The sequence below is a fragment of the Camelus dromedarius genome, chromosome 3, assembly GCF_036321535.1.
Source record: "Camelus dromedarius isolate mCamDro1 chromosome 3, mCamDro1.pat, whole genome shotgun sequence".
Taxonomy (NCBI): domain Eukaryota; kingdom Metazoa; phylum Chordata; class Mammalia; order Artiodactyla; family Camelidae; genus Camelus; species Camelus dromedarius.
The window spans coordinates 106,490,948-106,511,187 of NC_087438.1; the positions used below are offsets into that span (position 1 = coordinate 106,490,948).

The 20,240-nt window shown below is 36.3% G+C and overlaps 1 protein-coding gene across 1 annotated transcript; it reads left to right on the forward strand.

The window, feature by feature from the left end:
• The first annotated feature begins 3,945 nt into the window (after positions 1-3,945).
• Positions 3,946-7,411, forward strand: LOC116149797 (cytochrome b-c1 complex subunit 8-like). The gene is made up of 2 exons (XM_064478844.1): positions 3,946-4,022; positions 7,133-7,411. Exons 1-2 carry the CDS (start codon positions 3,946-3,948, stop codon positions 7,401-7,403), a joined length of 348 nt encoding a protein of 115 aa, XP_064334914.1. The 3' UTR covers positions 7,404-7,411.
• The last annotated feature ends 12,829 nt before the right edge of the window (positions 7,412-20,240 follow it).

The window sequence follows — 20,240 nt, forward strand, 5'->3', positions numbered from 1 at the left end:
TGGAACAGAACAGAGTCTAGAAATAAACCCATGACTTAAACATAAGACAAGGCATTATAAACCTCCTAGGAGAAAACATAGGTAAAACATTCTCTGATATAAATCTTAGCAATGTTCTTCTAGGGCAGTCTACCCAGACAATGGAAATAAAAGCAAAAATAAACAAATGGGACCTAATTAAACTATAAGGTTTTACATAGCAAAGGAAACTATAAACAACAAAAAAAGACAACCTAAGGAATGGAAATAATATTTGCAAATTATGTGACTGACAAGGGCTTAATTTCCAGAATATGCAAACAGCTCATACAACTTACTAACAGAAAAATGAACAACCCAATCCAAAAATGGGCAGAAGACATAAATAAGCAATTCTCCAATGAAGACATACAAATGTTCAATAGGCACAAGAAAAAATGCTCAATATTGCTAATTATCAGAGAAATGCAAATCAAAACTGCAATGAAGTATCACCTCACACCAGTCAGAATGGCCATCACTAAAAAGTCCACAAACGATAAGTGCTGGAGAGGGTGTGGAGAAAAGGGAACCCTCCTCTCACTACAGTGGGAAGGTAATTTGGTGCAGCCATTATGGAAAATAGTATGGTGATTCCTTAAAAAACTGAAAGTAGACTTACCATATAATCCAGCAATCCCACTCCTGGGCATATATCTGGAGGAAGTTCTAATTTGAAATGATACATGTACCCTACATGTTCATAGCAGCACTATTTACAATAGCCAAGACAAGGAAACAACCTAAATGTCCATCGACGGATGACCAGATAAAGAAGCTGTGATACATGTATCTTGAGATTTTATATATGTATGTGTATATATGTATATGTATATGTATATGTATATGTATATATATAAAATAATGTCATTTGCAGCAACATGGATAGACCTGGAGATTGTCATTCTAAGTGAATAAGCCAGAAAGAGAAAGAAAAATACCATATGATATCACTTATATGTGGAATTTAAGAAAATGACACAAATGAACTTATTTACAAAACAGAAACAGATTCACAGACATAGAGACCAAACTTATGGTTACCAGGGGGAAAGAGGGTAGGAAGGGATAAATTGGTAGTTCAAGATTTGCAGATACTAATTACTATATATAAAATAAACAAAAAGTTTCTACTGTATAGGACAGGGAACTATATTCAATATCTTGTAGAAATCTACAATGAAAAAGAATATGAAAAGGAACATATGTATGTACATGTATGACTAAAACATTACGCTGTATGACAAGAATTGACACAACATTTAAAACTGATTATACTTCAATTTTTTAAAAAGGCAAAAAGAAAAGAAAAGAAAATCATCTCATGAAAGCCTGGGACTCCTTCTCTATATCAAAAACTATTCCACTCTCAGTTCAGTTTATGAAGTTGTCATCATGAATTAAGCAGAAAGCTTTACAAGTCATAGAATTAGGTTCCCTGATCTCTAGACAGTAGGATTACTTAAAATATGCCTAAAATTCTTCATGCTACCTCAGCTCTTCCAGTTCAGTCTATTTTGTTCTGTAGGCTAGGAAGTTCTCTGGCACCAATAACATTTACCAAAATCTGTCAGAGTAGCAGAGTTATATATTTAACATCTGATTTACTGAACTATCTAGTTCATTTGCTTCTGGTCACTTTTTCTTTCTTTTTTATTGCGTCATTCTGCTTTCTGGTGTTTCTCTGGAAATACTTTGAAGCAGTTACTGCACTCTCTGCTGTCTTTGCTGTATAGAGACTTATTGGACTTTTATCCACTGACTCAATAACTGAGATCACAAAGTAAACAGGGCTTTCTTATTCACTCTACTTGAAAAACAAAAGCAGTTTTCAAAGACACAGTCACATTTTTTTTTGGCCAGCTTTAGCTTGCTTTTATAAAATACCCCATGACTTACTGGCTTTCTTAGGAAAAACATATTGCTTATTTCTGTGATCTTTTCCTGCAAAAACTAAAACTTCGTCATATAACATAATCAGAACATGTAGGCACAACCATCAGTGCAGCTATTGCAGTGGCTCTGACACGGTACAGAAACAACCCCCCCCACCCCTCCCCCTCTGCAGGTGGCAGAATGTCATCTACTCCTATCACTTCTGTGGCTTTCAATTCTCAGAGCAAGATCTTTGCTCAAATCTGCTTTCCCACAGTCTAACTGCACATCATATATCTAATAAGGGGTTAATACCCAAAATGTATAAAGAACTCATACAACTCAACAACAAAAAGTAAACAACCCTATTAAAAAAAATGAGCAGAGGAGCTGAATAGACATTTTCCAAAGAAGACTTTCAGATAGCCAACAGGCACAAGAAAAGATGCTCAACGTCACTAATCAACAGAGAAATGCAGATAAAAACCACAATAGGATATCACTTCATACCTGTCAGAATGGCTGCTGTTAAAAAGACTGCAAATAACAAAAGTTGGCAAGGATGTGGTACACTCTTGGAATGTAAATTGGTACAGCCATTATGGAAAACTGTACAGAGGTTCCTCAAAAAACTAAAAATAGAACTACCATATGATCCAGTAATTCCATTCCAGGGCATATATTTGAAGAAAATAAAAACACTAATTTGAAAAGCTACATGTACCCCAATGTTCACAGCAGCATTATTTACCATAGTCAAGATATGAAAGCAACCTAAATGTCCATCAATAGATGAATGGATAAAAAAAAATGTGTGTATATATGCATACACATACTGTGGAATATTACTCAGGCATAAAAAGAATGAAATTTTGTCATTTGCAACAACAATGTATTGGGGCTCTTACTTGAAGCCCTAGAAAAAAGAGCAGAATCATAAGCAATAAAGGACTTACAGGGACAATGAAGAAAGTGCGAACTCTTCTTAAAAAACTTTTTTATTTTCCCTTAACGGAGGGATTGAGGATTGAACCCAGGACCTCGTGCATGCCAAGCAAACTCTCTACCACTGAGCTATGCCCTATTACACAAACAGCAGTCCCAGGTTCTAAGTAAGAAATCCAGCAGTTTCGGCTCATTGTTTAAAAAAACTCAAATCCCACACTACTACACAGTGGCCCCAGGTTCTGAAAATAAATGAGAGACCCAGAAGGACTGGCTCATTGCTGACATGGCTCAGCCTGCCTTATTGCACAGTGGTCCTGGGTTCTAGAGGTAAGAATCTCAATGTCTGCTGTACCGCGCATGATACAGAGGTGGACAACTTCAGGTCCCAAGCTGTGGAGGAGAGTAGCAGGGAGCCCATCACACAGGCAGCAGAGCATGGGGAAGGGCTGCAGGTCGCTGGTGCCATCATATCTAAAGAAAGGAGACTAATCTTTAGAGCCCATCAGAAGAGCCAGAACATGAGACCAAGCTGAAGCTGTTTTCAGTTTAGTTTCCCTTTGTTTTAAATACATTTTTATAATGAATTACTATCTTCCTTTTGAATTTATGCGTTATGCACCATAGTGAGCTCACAGTGAATTCTGTGACATCAACCAAACTGTGGCCTTAGACCCTAGCCTCCAGTCAAGCAGAGTCACACCTCACACCCATGCTCAGTGGAGCTGACAGAGGCACTCCACCTTGCCTTAAACACTGCCTGCCTTTGGTTCCTCGAGGTTATGCTCAAAGTCACCTTCTGTGGGCTGGGAAGCACCACCACCTCCTTCTCTTGCTAGTCTTCCCTTTGAAGGCCCCTGAACATAGATAGTAAGTCTGCTCAAAGAAGGACAGGACTCACGTTTTCTCAGGATACTCATGGGAGGGAGGAGGGGAACATAAATTTTTGTCGGCTATCATCCAGACTTAGCAATTCCACTCCTGAGTATATACCCAAGAGAAACTCTAACACACATGTACCAGTGACAACCATAAAAAGTAATACACTGCAAGAGCAAAATATTGGAAACAGCCCCAAATGTCCTTCAACTGGGGAACTGATAAATGATGGAATATGTGGAATATATGGGATACTACACAGCAGCGACAGCTCGACACATTGGCACGGATCAATTTCATATACAGTAGGGTAATAACAGTAAGTCACAGGACATGTATTCTTTAGCTCAACATATAAAAGTTAATAATAATTCCAAACAATAAATTATTTAGGGTATATATGTGGCAAAATTAGGAAACAGCAAGTATCCATAGGGTGTAAAGGAGGGAGACGTTGCCAGGGAAGTACACACAAGAGCCTCAATGTGTTGGCAATTGTTCTATTTCATAAATAAGGTGGTGGGTACACAGATATTAATTTTCTAATATTTTCACATTTCTGAAATCTGGATGGTCTTGAGATGTAGCTGTCATTATCATGAATATATCTTAACCAGTTTCTTTTAATACAGTTTACTTTTTATGTATTCACAAGGGTGATAAATGTCAAAGTCTGAAAGATTTTTTAAAATAAATGTAAAAAATTCCAAGTGACAAGAAATCATTGTGTCAGTTTAAGTGGTATAATTTTCTTTCTTAGTAGTACATATAATATATGTTATGCTTGATGACATATTGTTTTTAATGGAATACTAAATTTTTAATCATGTATATTGCATATATAGTTTTAGAAGTATGGCATATTTTACAATAAAAATGTATTGTCTTTCATCATTTCTCTATATTGCACAGGGGCAAGAAAAGCCACAAATACCGCTAATTTAGTATTATGTAAGTGGAAAATACAGGAAATTATGGCAGAGACAGACTGCTGGTTGACTGCTCAACACCCATTCTTGCTTTCCCTCCTAACAGACAATTTTATTGGGAGCAGGACCCTCATAGCTTTGGCTTCTTAGAGTCTTCATGCAATCAGAGAAGTAAGCTAGAAGAAAGCTAGCTCAGTTTATTGACACTATTGTTGAATGGCTCTTAAATTTTTTTCTGAATCTTCTAATTTTGTTACCATACTAAATTTTTTTCTTGAATTGACATACATCAAAATTGATCTTTTTGGTGTACAATTTTATGAGTTTTGACATACGTATAGATTAATGGAGCCACCACCACAATCAGAATACAGAACTGTTCTATCACTCAAAAAACTTCTCTTGGAAAGTCCCTTTTTAGTCAAACTTCCTGCCTGTCCTAACCCCTGGTAACCACTATTACGTCCTCTGCTGCTCTAGTTTTATCCTTAGCAGCTGTCATATAGATGAAATCACACAGTATGTAAGCTTTGGAGACTGGTTCTTTCACAGCATAATACATTTAACATACCCTTCCCTGTGTGTCAATGATTCATTCCTTTCACTAGAGTAGTCCCACATGTTGTTTATCTCTTTACTAGTTGAAGGACATTGGGGTTGTTTCCGATCTTTTACTATTATAAATAAAGCTGCTATGAATAAGAGCACACAGGTTGTTATTATGAACATACATTTTCATGGGAATGATGGGCAATATGATATGTTGTAAGACCACCAAAATATTTTCTAGAGAGGCACAATAATTTTGCATTCCCAAATCAGTGATGTGTAAGAGTTCCACTTGCTTGGCATTCCTACCAGCAGCTGGAATTGTCATTTTCCCCCCATTCTATCTAATAAGTGTATAGTGATAGCACATGTGGTTTTCATTTAGCCTTAATGGCTAAAAATAATGATCATATTTTCATGTACTTATTTGGCATCTGTATACCTTCCGGATGAAGTGTATAAGTCTCCTGCCCATTTGAAAATTTTGTTGTTTCCTTATTGTTGAATTCTAAGAGTTTTTTATTTATTACAGATGAAAGTTCTTTGTCTAACATGCAATTTCCAAGCATTATTTCCCAATCCGTAGCTTATATTTCAATTTTATCAGCAATGTATTTTGCAGAGCAAAGTTTTCAATATTAATAAAGTCTGTTGATTGTCTTTTCCCTTGTGAGATGTCAAGACTTCCTTTGTTCCTCGTGTTGTGTAATTTTGAACTGTTCCCTGGACATTTTGAGTAGTTTAAAAGATAAACTTATAAAAATTATAAATTTATGTTAATAGTTATATAATATATAAGGTTTAAATTTTTGACATCAATAACATAAAGGAGGGAATAGAGCTTTAAAGAAGCAGAGTTTTTGTATACGACTGAAGTTAAGTTGGAATCAATTCAAAATAGATTCAAGATAATTTATGATGTTATATGTAATCCCCATGGTAAACACAAAAATATATCTAAAAATATATATAAAAGAAAATGAGAAAGGAATCAAAATGTGTCAATATAAAAAATTAACTAAACACAAAGAAAGAAAGGTAGTAATGGAGGAAATGAAGGACCAAAAAAAAAACCAAAAAACCCTGTAAGACACAGAGAAAACAAATATCAAAATGGTAGGAGTAAGTCCTGCCTTATCAGTAATTACCTACCTAGAAATGGATTAAACTCCCCAGTCAAAAGGTAGAGATTGGTACAATGGCTTAAAAAAACGATCCAACTATATGCTGTCCACAAGAGACTCACTTTAGGCGAAGGACACCATAGTTTGTAAGCAGAAGGATGGGGAAAAGATATTTCATGTAAACAGTAATTAAAAGAGAATAAGGGTGGCTATTACTAACATCAGACAAAATAGACTTTAACTCAAAAACTGTTACATGAGACAAAGAAGAACATTACATATTGATAAAAGGTCAATTCACTAGATATAATAACTAAATATATATATGCACCAAATATCACATCTCCAAACTACATGAAGCAAACATTGTTAGAATTGGCAAGAGAAGGAGACAGATCTACAATAATAGTAGACTTCAATAACCCACTTTCAACAATGTGTAATACAACCAGACAGAATATCAATAAGGAAATAGAGGACTTGAACAACACTATGGACCAAATGGACCTAAAAGACACATACACTTCTCTCCACAACAAAATATACATTTTTCTCAACTGCACATGGAACACTCTTCAGGATAGACCATATGTTAGACCACAAAACAACTGCTGATAAATTTTAAAAGATTGGAATTACACAAAGTAGCTTTCAAATCACAGTGGAAAGAAACTAAAAATTAGTATCAAAAGAAAAACTGAAAAATTCACAAATTTGTGAAAATTAAACAACATACTCTAAAACAACCAATGGGTCAAAGAAGAAGTTACAAGGAGATGGAGGCCGGTAGATCCCGTACTGTGGAGGGTGCAGTGACCTTGGCGCTGCTGCGACCACGGGCCGCGAGTTTGGGCACCTGAAGCGGATGTGGCATGTGATCACCTACAGCTTGTCGCCCTTCGAGCAGTGCACCTTCCCGAACTACTTCAGCAAGGGCACCCCCAATGTGCTATGCTGCACTCAGGCATGCATCCTTCATGTCGCGCCACCATTTGTAGCGTTTTATCTTGTCTACACGTGGGGAATCCAAGAGTTTGCGAGATCCAAAAGGAAGAATCCAGCTACCTATGAAAATGACAAATGAGCAGCTCATCTGGACAATGGTTCCTTGTCTCTGAAAGACCCATCTCTGGGAGAGGAGTCTACATTGAAGTATCCTGAAGACACAATAAACTTACTGTGAGCTACAAACAAACAAATTACAAGGAAAATTAGAAAATATCTTCAAATAAAAACAAAACACAGTATGCTAAAACTTATGAGAAATAGTCAAAGCAGTGCAATAGAAGGATAATTTATAGCTGTAAACTCTTACATTTAAAAAGAAGATTTCAATTCAAAAACCTAACTCTACACCATAAAGAAATAGAAAAAGAAGAACAACCTAAACCCAAAACTAACAAAGAGGAGGAAGTAATATAGATTAGGGAAGGTTGCCTGAAAATTACAGTGCAGGAACTCAATATCATTTCCCTTTCAATTAGAAACTCTACAATATGTACTCAGTCTTAAAGCATTTCTCCAGGCAATGAGATACAATTATAGACAAACTAACCTGAAACAGAAACAGTGGTTTCCTTTTCTGGTTGAGCCTGGAACTGAGGTTGGAACCAGGCACAATCTTTTTGAGTTCAGTTACCAGGACTGAAAACTCAATGGAGAACAGGCCTCTCTCATTTACTCTGTTATTTTCAGAGTGTGGCTTTAAACTATGTCTTTGAGGTCTCTCCAGCTTGCTTCAGGCTCTGGGTACCATCCTGCATCTTTACATACCAGGTGGACCACTCTGGCATCACTGTTCTTGATGAGAACACGTGTCGAACTTCCAATTTCTGTAAAATGAGAAGGGAACAAGCAGTTCAATTAAGAAATCAACAAGTGGTTGATTCTAGTTTGAGTAGTTTGAATATGATGGACCAAATGGAAGGGTAGTCCATCTCCTGTATAACTGAGGTAGAAAACAATGAAAGTTTCATCAAAATAAGTGATTATCCTAGGGAATCAAAGTAGCAGAAAAAGGCAAGAACAAGAAATTTTTAAGAACTGAGATAACTGAAAATATTGAAGAAAGGAAGATAATAATGAGAAGCTGAGTCTAAGAATTTATAGTAATTATAATTCATATCAAGTGAATGCTATATTTCCCTACCATTAAGGAGATCTAACATATTGATGAACAGATGAACATTATACATAGAACTATTAATTTCCCTCCAAAATTTGTTTCATCAACAGTTATCCCAGACTCAGTGAATGTCAATTCCATCACTCCAGTTAGATTGGGCTAAAAATCATTAAGCAATTAGAAGCCTTCTGTTTCTCTCATGTTCATTTCAGGAAATTCTATTTACTCAATACTCAAAATCTGAAGAGTACATGTGCATACTATTCTCAATGTCTAAGTGGTGTACAAACAGCCTGGGGACAATAGTCAAAACTCTTGGTACTTGTTGGAATCAGTATAACTAGAAAGAGTTATCACTTAATATTTCCAGAAAACATCTCCACATTACCATATTTCAAGCTTCTTTTCCATTAGCCAGAGCTTAGAAACCATTTGTGGATTCTGAATTCATGTTTGAACAACTCTGAGAATTCAGCTGCACTGGAGTGACTCTAATAATTATAATGAACACTAAACTTTGAGAATTATATGTCTAAATGATAATCTCAATTTCATAATAACTAGAAAACAAAATTACTATATATTATGATTAATTTGGTTCTTGTGTATGAACTAGAAATTTTATCATGGATCCCATGACACCTGGCTTAATTTTCCATGGAAATCCAACTTATGTGTCAAACGTCATGTGACATCATTCAGATTTTGAATTTAAAACCTAAGAGGATTCAGCATTAGAAAGAATATTTGGGACAAAGCAAATAATTCAATTAGTATGAATCGTCTATATCTGTATATAGTATACATATTTACAGTGAGTTTATAAACATTTTAGAGAAATGCATTTAAATTTTTTATTCTATATAAATACTTTAAAAATAATATGAGGTCAACACATATCCAAAAAAATTAACCCAAATGTAGAAGAACAAGTTGTCAATTAGGTCATTTATATTGTTATGTAAATTTTTCTTGTCAGTCTTTATCCTCAAGCCTAAATAGTAAAATTACATTGTTACTATAAGTTTTGAGAGCTTTGATATTTGTTTTTCAAGGCATCCAGCCCAGTATCTTAATCATGGCAATGACAGCTTACAAACTTATCTGGACATTTCTCTACAGACTCTGTCACTTGAATCAGATGCCAAACAAATCCTCTCATGACCCCACTCCCTGGGATACGGCTACCAACAGAACAACAGCCACCATACTCAGGCCAGCAGCAACAGGTCTGATTCATGGAGCTTTCTGGCCAGTTAAGGAGGGAGGAACCATGAACACAAAGAAGTCATCATACATTTAAGTTAACCTGTCATAATTAGTGGGCGATTTAGTCTTTCCACAGTTGCTGCTATCTTGTCATAGAACCCACCTCATTTCTCCCAATCTCAACTGATGCTCACTGACCCTTACATTGTCTTCTCTAAGCATCCAGGCCAAACTTTCCTCCAACAACCACCATTTCAGCTATAGGCAATCCTAGGTCATGTTCTCTGCCCCTACAGAACATATGTTAACTAACACTTAATACACCGAAGAGCTGCAGCTACCTAAATCTCCATTTTCCCATGCACAGAATAAAGAAATTTTTTTATTCAACTCATTCAGCAGATGTTTCTGTGACAGACATTGTTCTAAGATTTCGGGACATTTCCAGAAAGAGTAATGAGGAGAGAGTGGCTGGAGCACTGGAGCAAACCCAGGGTAGTGATATTCCTGTTACTTTTCCTTCAGATAAAACAAATCACTGTTAGTGTTTCTTCAGATACAGCTGTGATACAACTGCAGTGCACTCTGGGCGTAATGTTAAATTTTAGGATTTTCTTAAAGGTATGTAATTTTATAAAAATGCATCAACATGTAAACTAAGTGAAAAATTTTAAAGCAAACCATATATGAACTGCAAATAAAAATTTTAATTACAAAATAAAACCATTGAGTAAACACGATTGTGTGTAATATATTGCATCATCTTAGGTTCCATTGCAAAATGGAAATATGGGGACCCTTGTTCGAAAATCAAAAAAGGACTACTAAAGATACTAAAATAAAAAAATTTTACCTTTAAAATATTTTATTACTTATAAAACAGGTAATAGTGATATTTAAGAACATAAATTTTTAAACTGCAAAAAAATACTATTTTGTTGTCATAATTTGTATAAAATAACGAGTAAAATACTATATTATTGTGATATCTTGATTATCATAGATTGCTTTTGGCTTGTCTTTCTGTAAACTCATTATGTCATCCCAATTTATATTTTTAGCAACTTTATTTTCATACTGATGTAACTGAAAGCAATATGAGTTGCTCTTGGCAAATGCAAGATTGTAACCAATTTTTGATAATTTTTAATTTGGAGAATAATCCTTCTGCCGATGCAACTATTACTGGAGCTGTGAGGAGTATTTTATAGGCTGTAACAATTCTGGAACATATTTCTGATAAACTATTTTGAAGTATAAATGATAATACATGTAAAGTTGATGAGTCTGACACAATATTTTTTTCTGGAAAGATTTAACTTTCCATACAAGTGAATTTCCTCTTTGAATTTAATTTTAAAGATTATGCAATGGCAATTTAATGTTTCCCATAACATTTTCTGTAACTTGCAGAGGTCATGCAAGAAACCAAAACTACCTTCATGATATAGTGCAAAATGCCTGTTTATGCATTGTCTCACTGTACATTCAATTACAAGGAAAAATTAATTTTCAAATTATCTTGTTAGTAATTGGTTTATGTAAAGCTTCATATCAAAATAGTGGGGGTTTTTTTTTCTGTTAAACTGGGTGATCTTTAAATTTAATTTCTATTTTTAAGCCTATGGGTATTTGCTCTGCAATGACCCAGCAGTTTTCAAAACCAGAGATTCTGTACTCTGACAAGTTCTAACAACTTCCTGATATGCTTTATTTCAATGTCCCTGTGTATGATATTATTTTGTAATAATGTATTGACAAAGCTTACTGCCTTGCCATCCGCAGTACCTGCCCCGGGGCTCAGCACGAAGAGTTAATAGTTACAGACACTGTAGGGACAAGGTCTGGGAGCAAGCCAGTCTACCACCAGGTTCCTGTGCTGTCCCATGGGGAAGCTGTGCCCACTGCTGCCCCCACTGTTGCTTCTGCTGCTGCTCTGGGGCCTCCCATCTTAGTGCCCCTGTGCACACACGGACACAACTAACAAGCCAGTTAGTCAGGGCCTGTGCTACCGACCTTGCTCACTGGCTTCAGTCAGCAACGACCATTCACTGCTGCTCATAAGTCTGTGGGTTCGTTGGGCTCACCTGAATAGTTTTTCTCTACGTGATGTGAGCTGTGGCTGCAGTCATCTCAAGTCTCGACTGGTTTGGAACGTCCAGGATGGTGGCAGTTGGTGTTTGCTGAGGTTGGAATCTCACGTGAGGCTATCACTTGGAGCACTTTGGTCCTCCTCCATGTGGTCTCTCCAGGCGGCTCGCACAGGCTTCCTTAGAAGTATTGCAGTTTCAGGATAATCATACGTCTTCTCCATGGTGGCTGGATCCTAGAAGTTCAAAACTGGAAGCTGTCAGGCCTTTTTAAGGCTTAGGACAGGACTTAACACAAACTTACTTCTGCAGCATTACACCGTTTAACTAAATCACAAGGCCAGCTTAAATTCAACAGGAGAGGACTAAATTAGGGACACATCAGAAAGAGTTGTCCCTTAGTGGCCATCGATGTAAGAGACTACCATAGCCTCCCGCTCTTCCTCTTTCCAAATGGAAACGTTCATTGTGGTTATCCTCTCTCTCTCCTTTCACTGAATGTTGGATTTGGGGGGGCAGAAAATGTGATTTTTTAGTTCACAGGTCTCTGAAACTTAAACAGAAACTATGATGAGTTCCTGGCCATAGGCCAAAATGATAGAAATTTTGGTTGCCTCCTTTTGGGAGGTGGGTGAGGATTTTTGCATGCTAACTTAGAGGAGGTAAATATCTGTGGTCATAAAAGTGGACCGGGCAAGTTGAATTATTGTTCAAAAACATTTTCTATTCTTTCCTATCAGAACCTTCGAACATGGCTGTATTAGTTACCAGTTGCTGTACAACAAATTTCCACAAACTAGTGGCTTTGAAAAAATTAATGTATATTATTTCATAGATTGGGTGGATCAGGAATCCAGGAACAACTTAAACTGGGTCCTTTGCTTCAGTGTTTCTCACAGGTTGTAATGAAGTTGTCAGCCAGGGCTGGGGTCTCAATTTGAATTTTCAAGTGGACAAGGATATGCTTCCAAACTCACTCAGGTTGTTGGCAGAATTCATTTGCTTATGGGCTTTTCTCTTGTTGGCTGCCACCTAGAGCCACCCTCAGTTCCCTGTCATGGGGCACTCTCTCCACAGCACAGCTCTCAACAGGAGTGGAGTGCTTCAGCAAAACCAGCAAGGGAGAACAGCTACTAGTAAGAGATTTTCATCTTTGTTACATAATAGCAGAAGTAACACCCCATCATCTTTGCTATAGTCTATGTCAGAGACAAGTCACAGGCCCATCCACACTCAAGAGAACTGCACAAGGGGTGACTATCAAGATGTGGATGTAAGTGGGGACTATCTTTGAGTCTGTCTGCTACCCTAGGCCCTTCACTGAGGGACAGTTAGACTTTTTGCACCATAAACTTCAGACATGAACATATGACTTATTTCAGCCAATGGATGAACGTAAGAGTGATATGTGCTTCTTTTAAGAAGGAGCTTTAAAAATCATCACGTGTTCTGCCACCTTTTTTTCTTCCCCCCAGACTAGCAATATCCCAGATAACTCATCAGCCTGAATCCTGGAGCTGAGGCACTCTAGGTACGTAAGAGGAGTAAGAAATAAACTCTTTGTTGAAAGTCACTGAGATTGTGGGGAGGTTTTTAACTGCAGCATAACTTAGCTGAAGCTGACTGACATAGCTGATCAAAGAGATATATTCTGGGGTGAAGCATCCTGAGGCTAGCAACACTGCAGAGCTACTACTTCCCTAGACCAGGAGGGTTGTGGGAAACAGGAAGGGACCTAAGGAATGAAAACACTGGCCTCACTCTCCAGTCTCTGACCTTGAACTGCTGCTGCCTCTTGGCAGAAAGAAGAGGGCTGAAAGTCAGATCGTAGAAAATGCTAACCTTTCTGGAACAGATAAAGGAAGGAAGAAAAAGTTATGAGGGACCTGAGGGGAAATAGCCAGAGAGGGAAAAGGAAAAGAAAACAGCGGTGAGATGGAAAAGAAAACAGCGGTGAGATGGAAGAGAGAGATAATGGCCAAGCGGTCACACTGAAAGATTCTTCTCAGAGTTGCACTAATTTAAGCTTAGTGTCTTTCAGATTTGGAAAATAGAATCTCACATGTGACACAGAAAGAGAGACGTGAAATTGGCACAGGACAGAGCATGCGAGTATGATGTACTGAAATGACTAGTCAATAGAAAGTAAAGATGTATAAAGGAGTTCGAGACCACCTTTTAAAGACATTTGGTTCTAAGGAGGAGATAAGTAATAAGAAAGTAGCTAAGGGAGAGGTGAGCTCAAAGAGGGGCTCGTTTTAACAAATAAGAGTTTTGAAATTTTTTAAATTAGTTCAATGAAAATGTTCTACTGGGGACTGATGATACAGGAGAGAAGTGGATCTGTATATAAAATTAGGTCTATAATAACACGGGAAGAGATGTAAGGATCACCTTTGGATAATTTTGGAGAGCAAAATATGACTGGTTTGCAATTTTGCATGTGAGAAGTTATGAAGTTGATGAATTTCATACCTGAAAACCTCTATTTTCTTCATGAAGAAACAAATGAGGCCCTCTGCTGGATGAGGTAAAAATGATATCTTAGAACTTACATTGCAGAGGAAGTATGATGGGAGTAGGTTATTGCGACAGGTGGAAATGTAGGAAGATGTGCTCAAGAAATGTGATGCCAGAATTTAACATGACTGCTTTAGAGGCATCTCACAAATTTAGATACCTTGTGTTTTCATTTCATTCAGTTCACAATAATTCATTTCCTTTTTTATTTTTTCTTTGACCAATGTATTATTTAAAAGGATGCTATTTAGTTTCCAAGTATTTGAGGATTGTACAGGTGCTTTTCTATTATTGTTTCTAACTTAATTCTGCTGTTGTCAGAGAATATACTTTACCTTTTAAATTTGTTGAGACTTGCTTTATGACCTCAGAATGTGACCTGCCTTGGTAAATGTTCTGCATCCAGAAGTGCACTCAGCTGTTTTAGGGTGGAATGTTCAATTAAGTCAAGTTGGTTGCCAGTGATGTTCAAGTCTATCTACTATATCTTTGCTACTTGTTTATTTCCTTGTTCTAATAATTATTGAGAGGGGACTGAAAGGTCCAACTACAACTACGAATTTGTCTATTTTTCCTTGCTGTTCCATGAGTTTTTGCTTTGTGTATTTTAAAGCTCATCTATTAGGTACATAAACTTTTAGGGTTATATCCTCTCGATAAATTGACCTCTTCATTATGAAATGGTCTTCTTTATCCCTGAGTATCTTTTTTCTGAAATATATTTTGTCTGACATTAATACAGCTGCTTCATCTCTCTTTTGACTTGTGTTAGCCTAGTATATCTTTCTATCCTTTTAGTTTTAACCTATTTGTGTCTTTACATAAAAATGAGGTGTATTTTTTGTAGGCAGCATACAGTTGAGCTATGCTTTTTTAGTCAACATGACAATCTCTTCCTTCAATTGGTGTGTTTGGACTTATATGTAACATAATAATTTAAATTGTTAGATTAAATCTATCATCTCTATTTTGTCTTCTATCTGTCCTATCTGTTCTTTTCTTTTTTCTGGCTTCTGTTGGATTAGCTGAATGTTTGTTGTGATTCCTTTTGATCCCCTTTTGGATTATTAGCTATAACTAACTCTGTTTTGTTATTTTAGTGGTTTATTTACCATTTGCACTATGCACCTTTAGCCCATCCCAATCTACCTGCAAGTAATATACCACTTCATTTGTAGTGTAAGAGCCTTACAGTATGTTCATGGTCATGTTCTGCCACTATATAAACACATGGCCCCTCCAAGGATTGGCTTGGCTTACCTCGGTCAGGTGTAATTATGGATGGTATGACACTCTTCAGACAGCCGTATGGGAGCTCTCCAAGGATCTCCTTAGGTAAGGAATCCCAAAGCAGTATGAGGCACTAGATTAGAGTTCCTCTTGATCATCTCAACAAAATATGGAGCCAATGTCTGTTGGCAAAAAAGAGTATCATCAATCAGGACATACCTCCAGAAGGACTATATTTCTAGATGGTTTAGTTCTTAGAGCCAGAGCATACAGGGTTCATTGAAAGTGTGGCATCAATGGCCTCCCTAATGTTCTTTAGATATTGATTCTCTTAGCACATTTAAAAATCCAGCTTGATTTCCATGGAGATGTGTTCTCAACAAGTTATCTCATTTCCAGGTCCCAGAAGAGGTACTTTTTGAACACCAAAACTTAAGGATTAAGATTAAATCTTTAAATTGATTAAAATAGCGATTTTTAAAGGTTTTTTTAACGGAGACTTTTTTCAATAATAAGTCTTGGCTAAACAGGAGAAACTCTGTGCGGGTATCACAAATCATGAACTAGTTCAAAAAACAGTCCGCAAGAGAGGCAGCACAACACAGTGCTTAAGAGTATGAATGGTGGAATCAGAATACCTGGGCAATCAAAAAATGGGCAGAAGACTTAAATAGACATTTCTCCAAAGAAGACATGCAGATGGCACACAGGCACATGAAAAGATGCTCAACATCACTAATTACTAGAGAAATGCAAATCAAAACTACAATGAGGTATCACCTCACACCAGTCAGAATGGCCATCATTAAAAAGTCTACAAATAATAAACGCTGGAGAGGGTGTGGAGAAATGGGAACCCTCCTATACTTTGGTGGGAATGTAATTTGGTGCAGCCACTATGGAAAACAGTATGGAGATTCCTTAAAAAACTAAAAATGGAGTTATCATATGATCCAGCAATCCCACTCCTGGGCATATCCAGAGAAAACTCTAACTCAAAAAGATACATTTACCTGAATGTTCACAGCAGCACTATTTACAAAAGCCAAGACATAGAAGCAATCTAAGTGTCCATTGACAGATGGACAAAGAAGATGTGAGAGATATATATATACATATATATATATATATATATATATACATATACATATATACACACACACACACACACACAATGGATTATTACTCAGCCATATAAAGAATAAAACAATGCCATTTACAGCAACATGGATGGACTCAGAGATTATAATACTAACTGAAGTAAGTCAGAGAAAGATAAATACCATATGATATCACTTATATGCAGAATCTGAAAGAATTACACAAATGAACTTATTTACAAAATAGAAACAGATTCACAGATACAGAAAACAAACTTATTGTTACAAAAGGGGAAAGAAGATGGAGGGATAAATTAGGAGTTCTGGATGAACAGACCCTACATAAAACAACAAGGTCCTACTGTATAGCACAGAGAAATATATTTAACATTTTATAATAACCTATAATGGAAAATAATCTGAAAAGAATATATAAATATAAATATATGAGTGTGAATATATTTATGTATATAAAACTGGATCACTTATATATAATTGAATCACTTCGCTGTATACGAGAAACTAACACATTGTAAATCAACCACACTTTAATTTAAAAAAAAAGAACTGCTAAAGATAGCTACATAATAATTCATAATAACTCATCCAATCAATTTCCTATTAAATAACCAGCATGTTAACTATCTGGAAAAAAAAATCTGATCTTGAACTATGATTTCTGAAGAATGGAAACTAAGTTACTTTTTGTTTTGTTTTGCTTTGTTTTTGATATCTTGATTCCCTTTTAAGTATAAAAGAAAGGAGTTAGTTTTTTGTTTTGTTTTGTCTTGGTAATAGAAAACGTGAACCCTCTTCAAAGCAGCTTCCTGGCTTTAAAATACTGATATCAGCCATTGCATAAAGATGCTTTCTTGTTCCGTCCGGTGAAAAGATTCCAAGAGGAGGGTGTGGTGACAGTGGCATGCACGGCATGGCACTGATATGGTGAAGAGACAGGCTTGGAGGGGTGTGCTTCCTGTTACCAGCAAGGTTATGAAGCTCCTGGTGGTGTGAATGAGGTACAGTCCTTTAGGAGACTGCAGATAATCCCAGGTAACCATCTCAAGAATTACCTGAGATGCCTCACAGCTCCAGATTTGCAAAACTAGCTGCTGGACAGTAACTAAATGATTTCCTAGAGAGTTCTGTGAACTTTCAGTCTCCTCACCAAGTCAGAAATAGTTATTTCCCTATGGGAGGAATGTATCAAAACCTCTGTAATCCAGTTAGAGCACATGCCATTAGAATGTGGAATCTTCAGTATTAGGATGCACCACAGGAAGTCTTCATTAAGACTGAACAGGTTCCTCTGGGGCTACTGCAGGTAAGGACTCAAACATCCAGACTGTTACTGGCATGACAGGAAGGTGAAATTCCTAGATATAACTGCATGAAAAGAAATAATGTTAACCTGGCTATGCCTGGTATGTAAGCATTATGAGCTGGCAATGAGAAAACAAAAATGACACCCAGAATTAAGAATCAGCGTGGACAACTGTGTCAAGGAGTCATCCGTAAAGATGATTTTAAAAGAGAATTTTGTGGGTAGAAACGAGAGGTTGAGCTTTCACAGATCATCTAATATATGACTATACTTCCTTGAATACTTACCAGGTTTCCATTTTTCCCTTATTAATGTAATTATTTCTACCTTGGTTGAATTTTTATAGCCATTGAAATGGAAAAGTATTAAAACTAAGGACAAATTTTGTTCATCTGCTTTGTTTTTATTCATTTATTGCTATAGTAATACTGGTGTTGAAAATTTAAAATTTGTTTAGGCATACTGTAAGATAAAATAATTAAGTAATTCTGTTAATATAGTTAGGAATGATTATTTTCAGTGTAAGATGAAAGAAACACTAGTATAGTATCAAGGATTTTATGAAAAATATGAACAGATCAGCACAAACTCATAATTTAAAACAGTATGTTCTGATCTCTTGCCAAGTCCACCGAAGGTCATCTAGACTCAGTGACATCCAATTGGTCATGAGCACCTGAATGAAGCAGGCAGATTTGGGTTTTCCAATCCCATTCTCCACTATGAGAAATCAGTGCTCTTTGGAGCAACAGCTGACTCTAGGTCTGGTCGAGGAAATATGCAAGACGAATCTAGGGGGGTGTAACTAGGGCATTTTCCTGACAGTGTATTTTGGAGTTATCATTATGATGAACTCTATTTATTTTTAATTTTATGTTTTGTGGGGTTTTTGTCGTTTGAAAAATCTTCGCATAATGAAAGTCAGTTATTTTGTTTTCTTCTTTATAATTTCTATGTTTACATTTATGTTCATGACCTATTTCATGTTGATTTTTATTTATGGTATGAGTATGAGCTAAGAATCAAGGGGTTTTGTTTGTTTTTGCATATGGATTTCCAAATGTTCCAGCATTGTCTGTTGAAAGACTACCTTTTGTCTGTTACCTTCACAACTTTGTTAAAGATTTGTTACCCATACGTGTGGTTTGATTTCTAGACTACACTGTTCCACTGACAGTCTATTCTTACGCCAATACCATATCCTTGATTACTCCAGCTTTATAATAAGCCTTGAAATCAGGTAATGTGAGTCTTCTTGTTCTTTCTTTTCAAAGGTGTTCTGTTTATTTTAGGTCTCTTGCATTCCCCTATAAATTTTTGAATCAGCTTGTCAAATCTACACAAATGTCTCCTGAGATACTTTTTGTGGGTGATTGTATTGAATATATAGATGAATTTGAGGAAAATTGGTATCTTAATCAATACTGAAACTTTCTAAACACAGTACACCTCCTCATTTATTTAGATGTTTTGTGAAACCCACTTATTAGGTCTAGTAATTTTCGTTTGCGGTTTTTGAAATCTCCTGTGTAGAAGATTACACTGTCTGCAAATAAAGACAATTTTATTTCTTCTTTTCCTGACTACGCTCCACCATCACTATCACCACTTTTTTTGTTTTTCCTATTGCACTGGCTAAGATTACCAGTAAAATATTCACTAGGAAGAGCAGAGCAGACATCTTAAACATTTTCCCAATCCTGGGGCAAGCGTTTAGTCTTTCACCATTAAATATGACATTAAATAGATTTTCCATAGATGTCCTTTAACAATTTGAGGAAGCTGCCCTTTACTGCAAGTTGCTGAGTTTTTGTTCTAAATGGATGTGGAACTTCTGTCAAAAAAAACTTCCTGCATCTATAGAAATGATCATATGGTCATTCTTTTTAGGTTACTGATATGATGAATTATACCAATTATTTTTTTTGTATGTTGAACCAAACTTGCATTATTGAATTAAACTCTACTTGGCCATGATGTACTTTCTTTTCAAAATATTTCCAGATTGGATTTGCAAATATGCTGTTGATGGCCGTGCCTATGTTCAGGAGAAACACTGGTCACTATTTTTTTTTTCTTATGTCTCTCTATGGCTTTAGCATCAGGATAATGCTAGCCTCATAAAGTATGTCAGGGATCCTTCCTCTTCTCTTTTCTGAAATAGATATTGTAGAATTGTCATTTTTTTCTTATTTGGTTATATTCAAATCTTTTCAAAACCTTTTAAGTATCTGTAGATTCTGAAGTGAGGCTGTTCCCTTCCACTGCTTATAACGGATATTTATGTCTTCTTATCTGTATTGCCATGGGATTACCAATGGCA

Coding starts and splice junctions, on each gene's coding strand:
- LOC116149797 (XM_064478844.1), top strand. CDS start 3,946: ATGGAATATGTGGAATATATGGGATACTACACAGCAGCGACAGCTCGA. Junction 4,023..7,132: donor ACGGATCAATTTCATATACA/GTAGGGTAATAA, acceptor TGGAGGGTGCAG/TGACCTTGGCGCTGCTGCGA.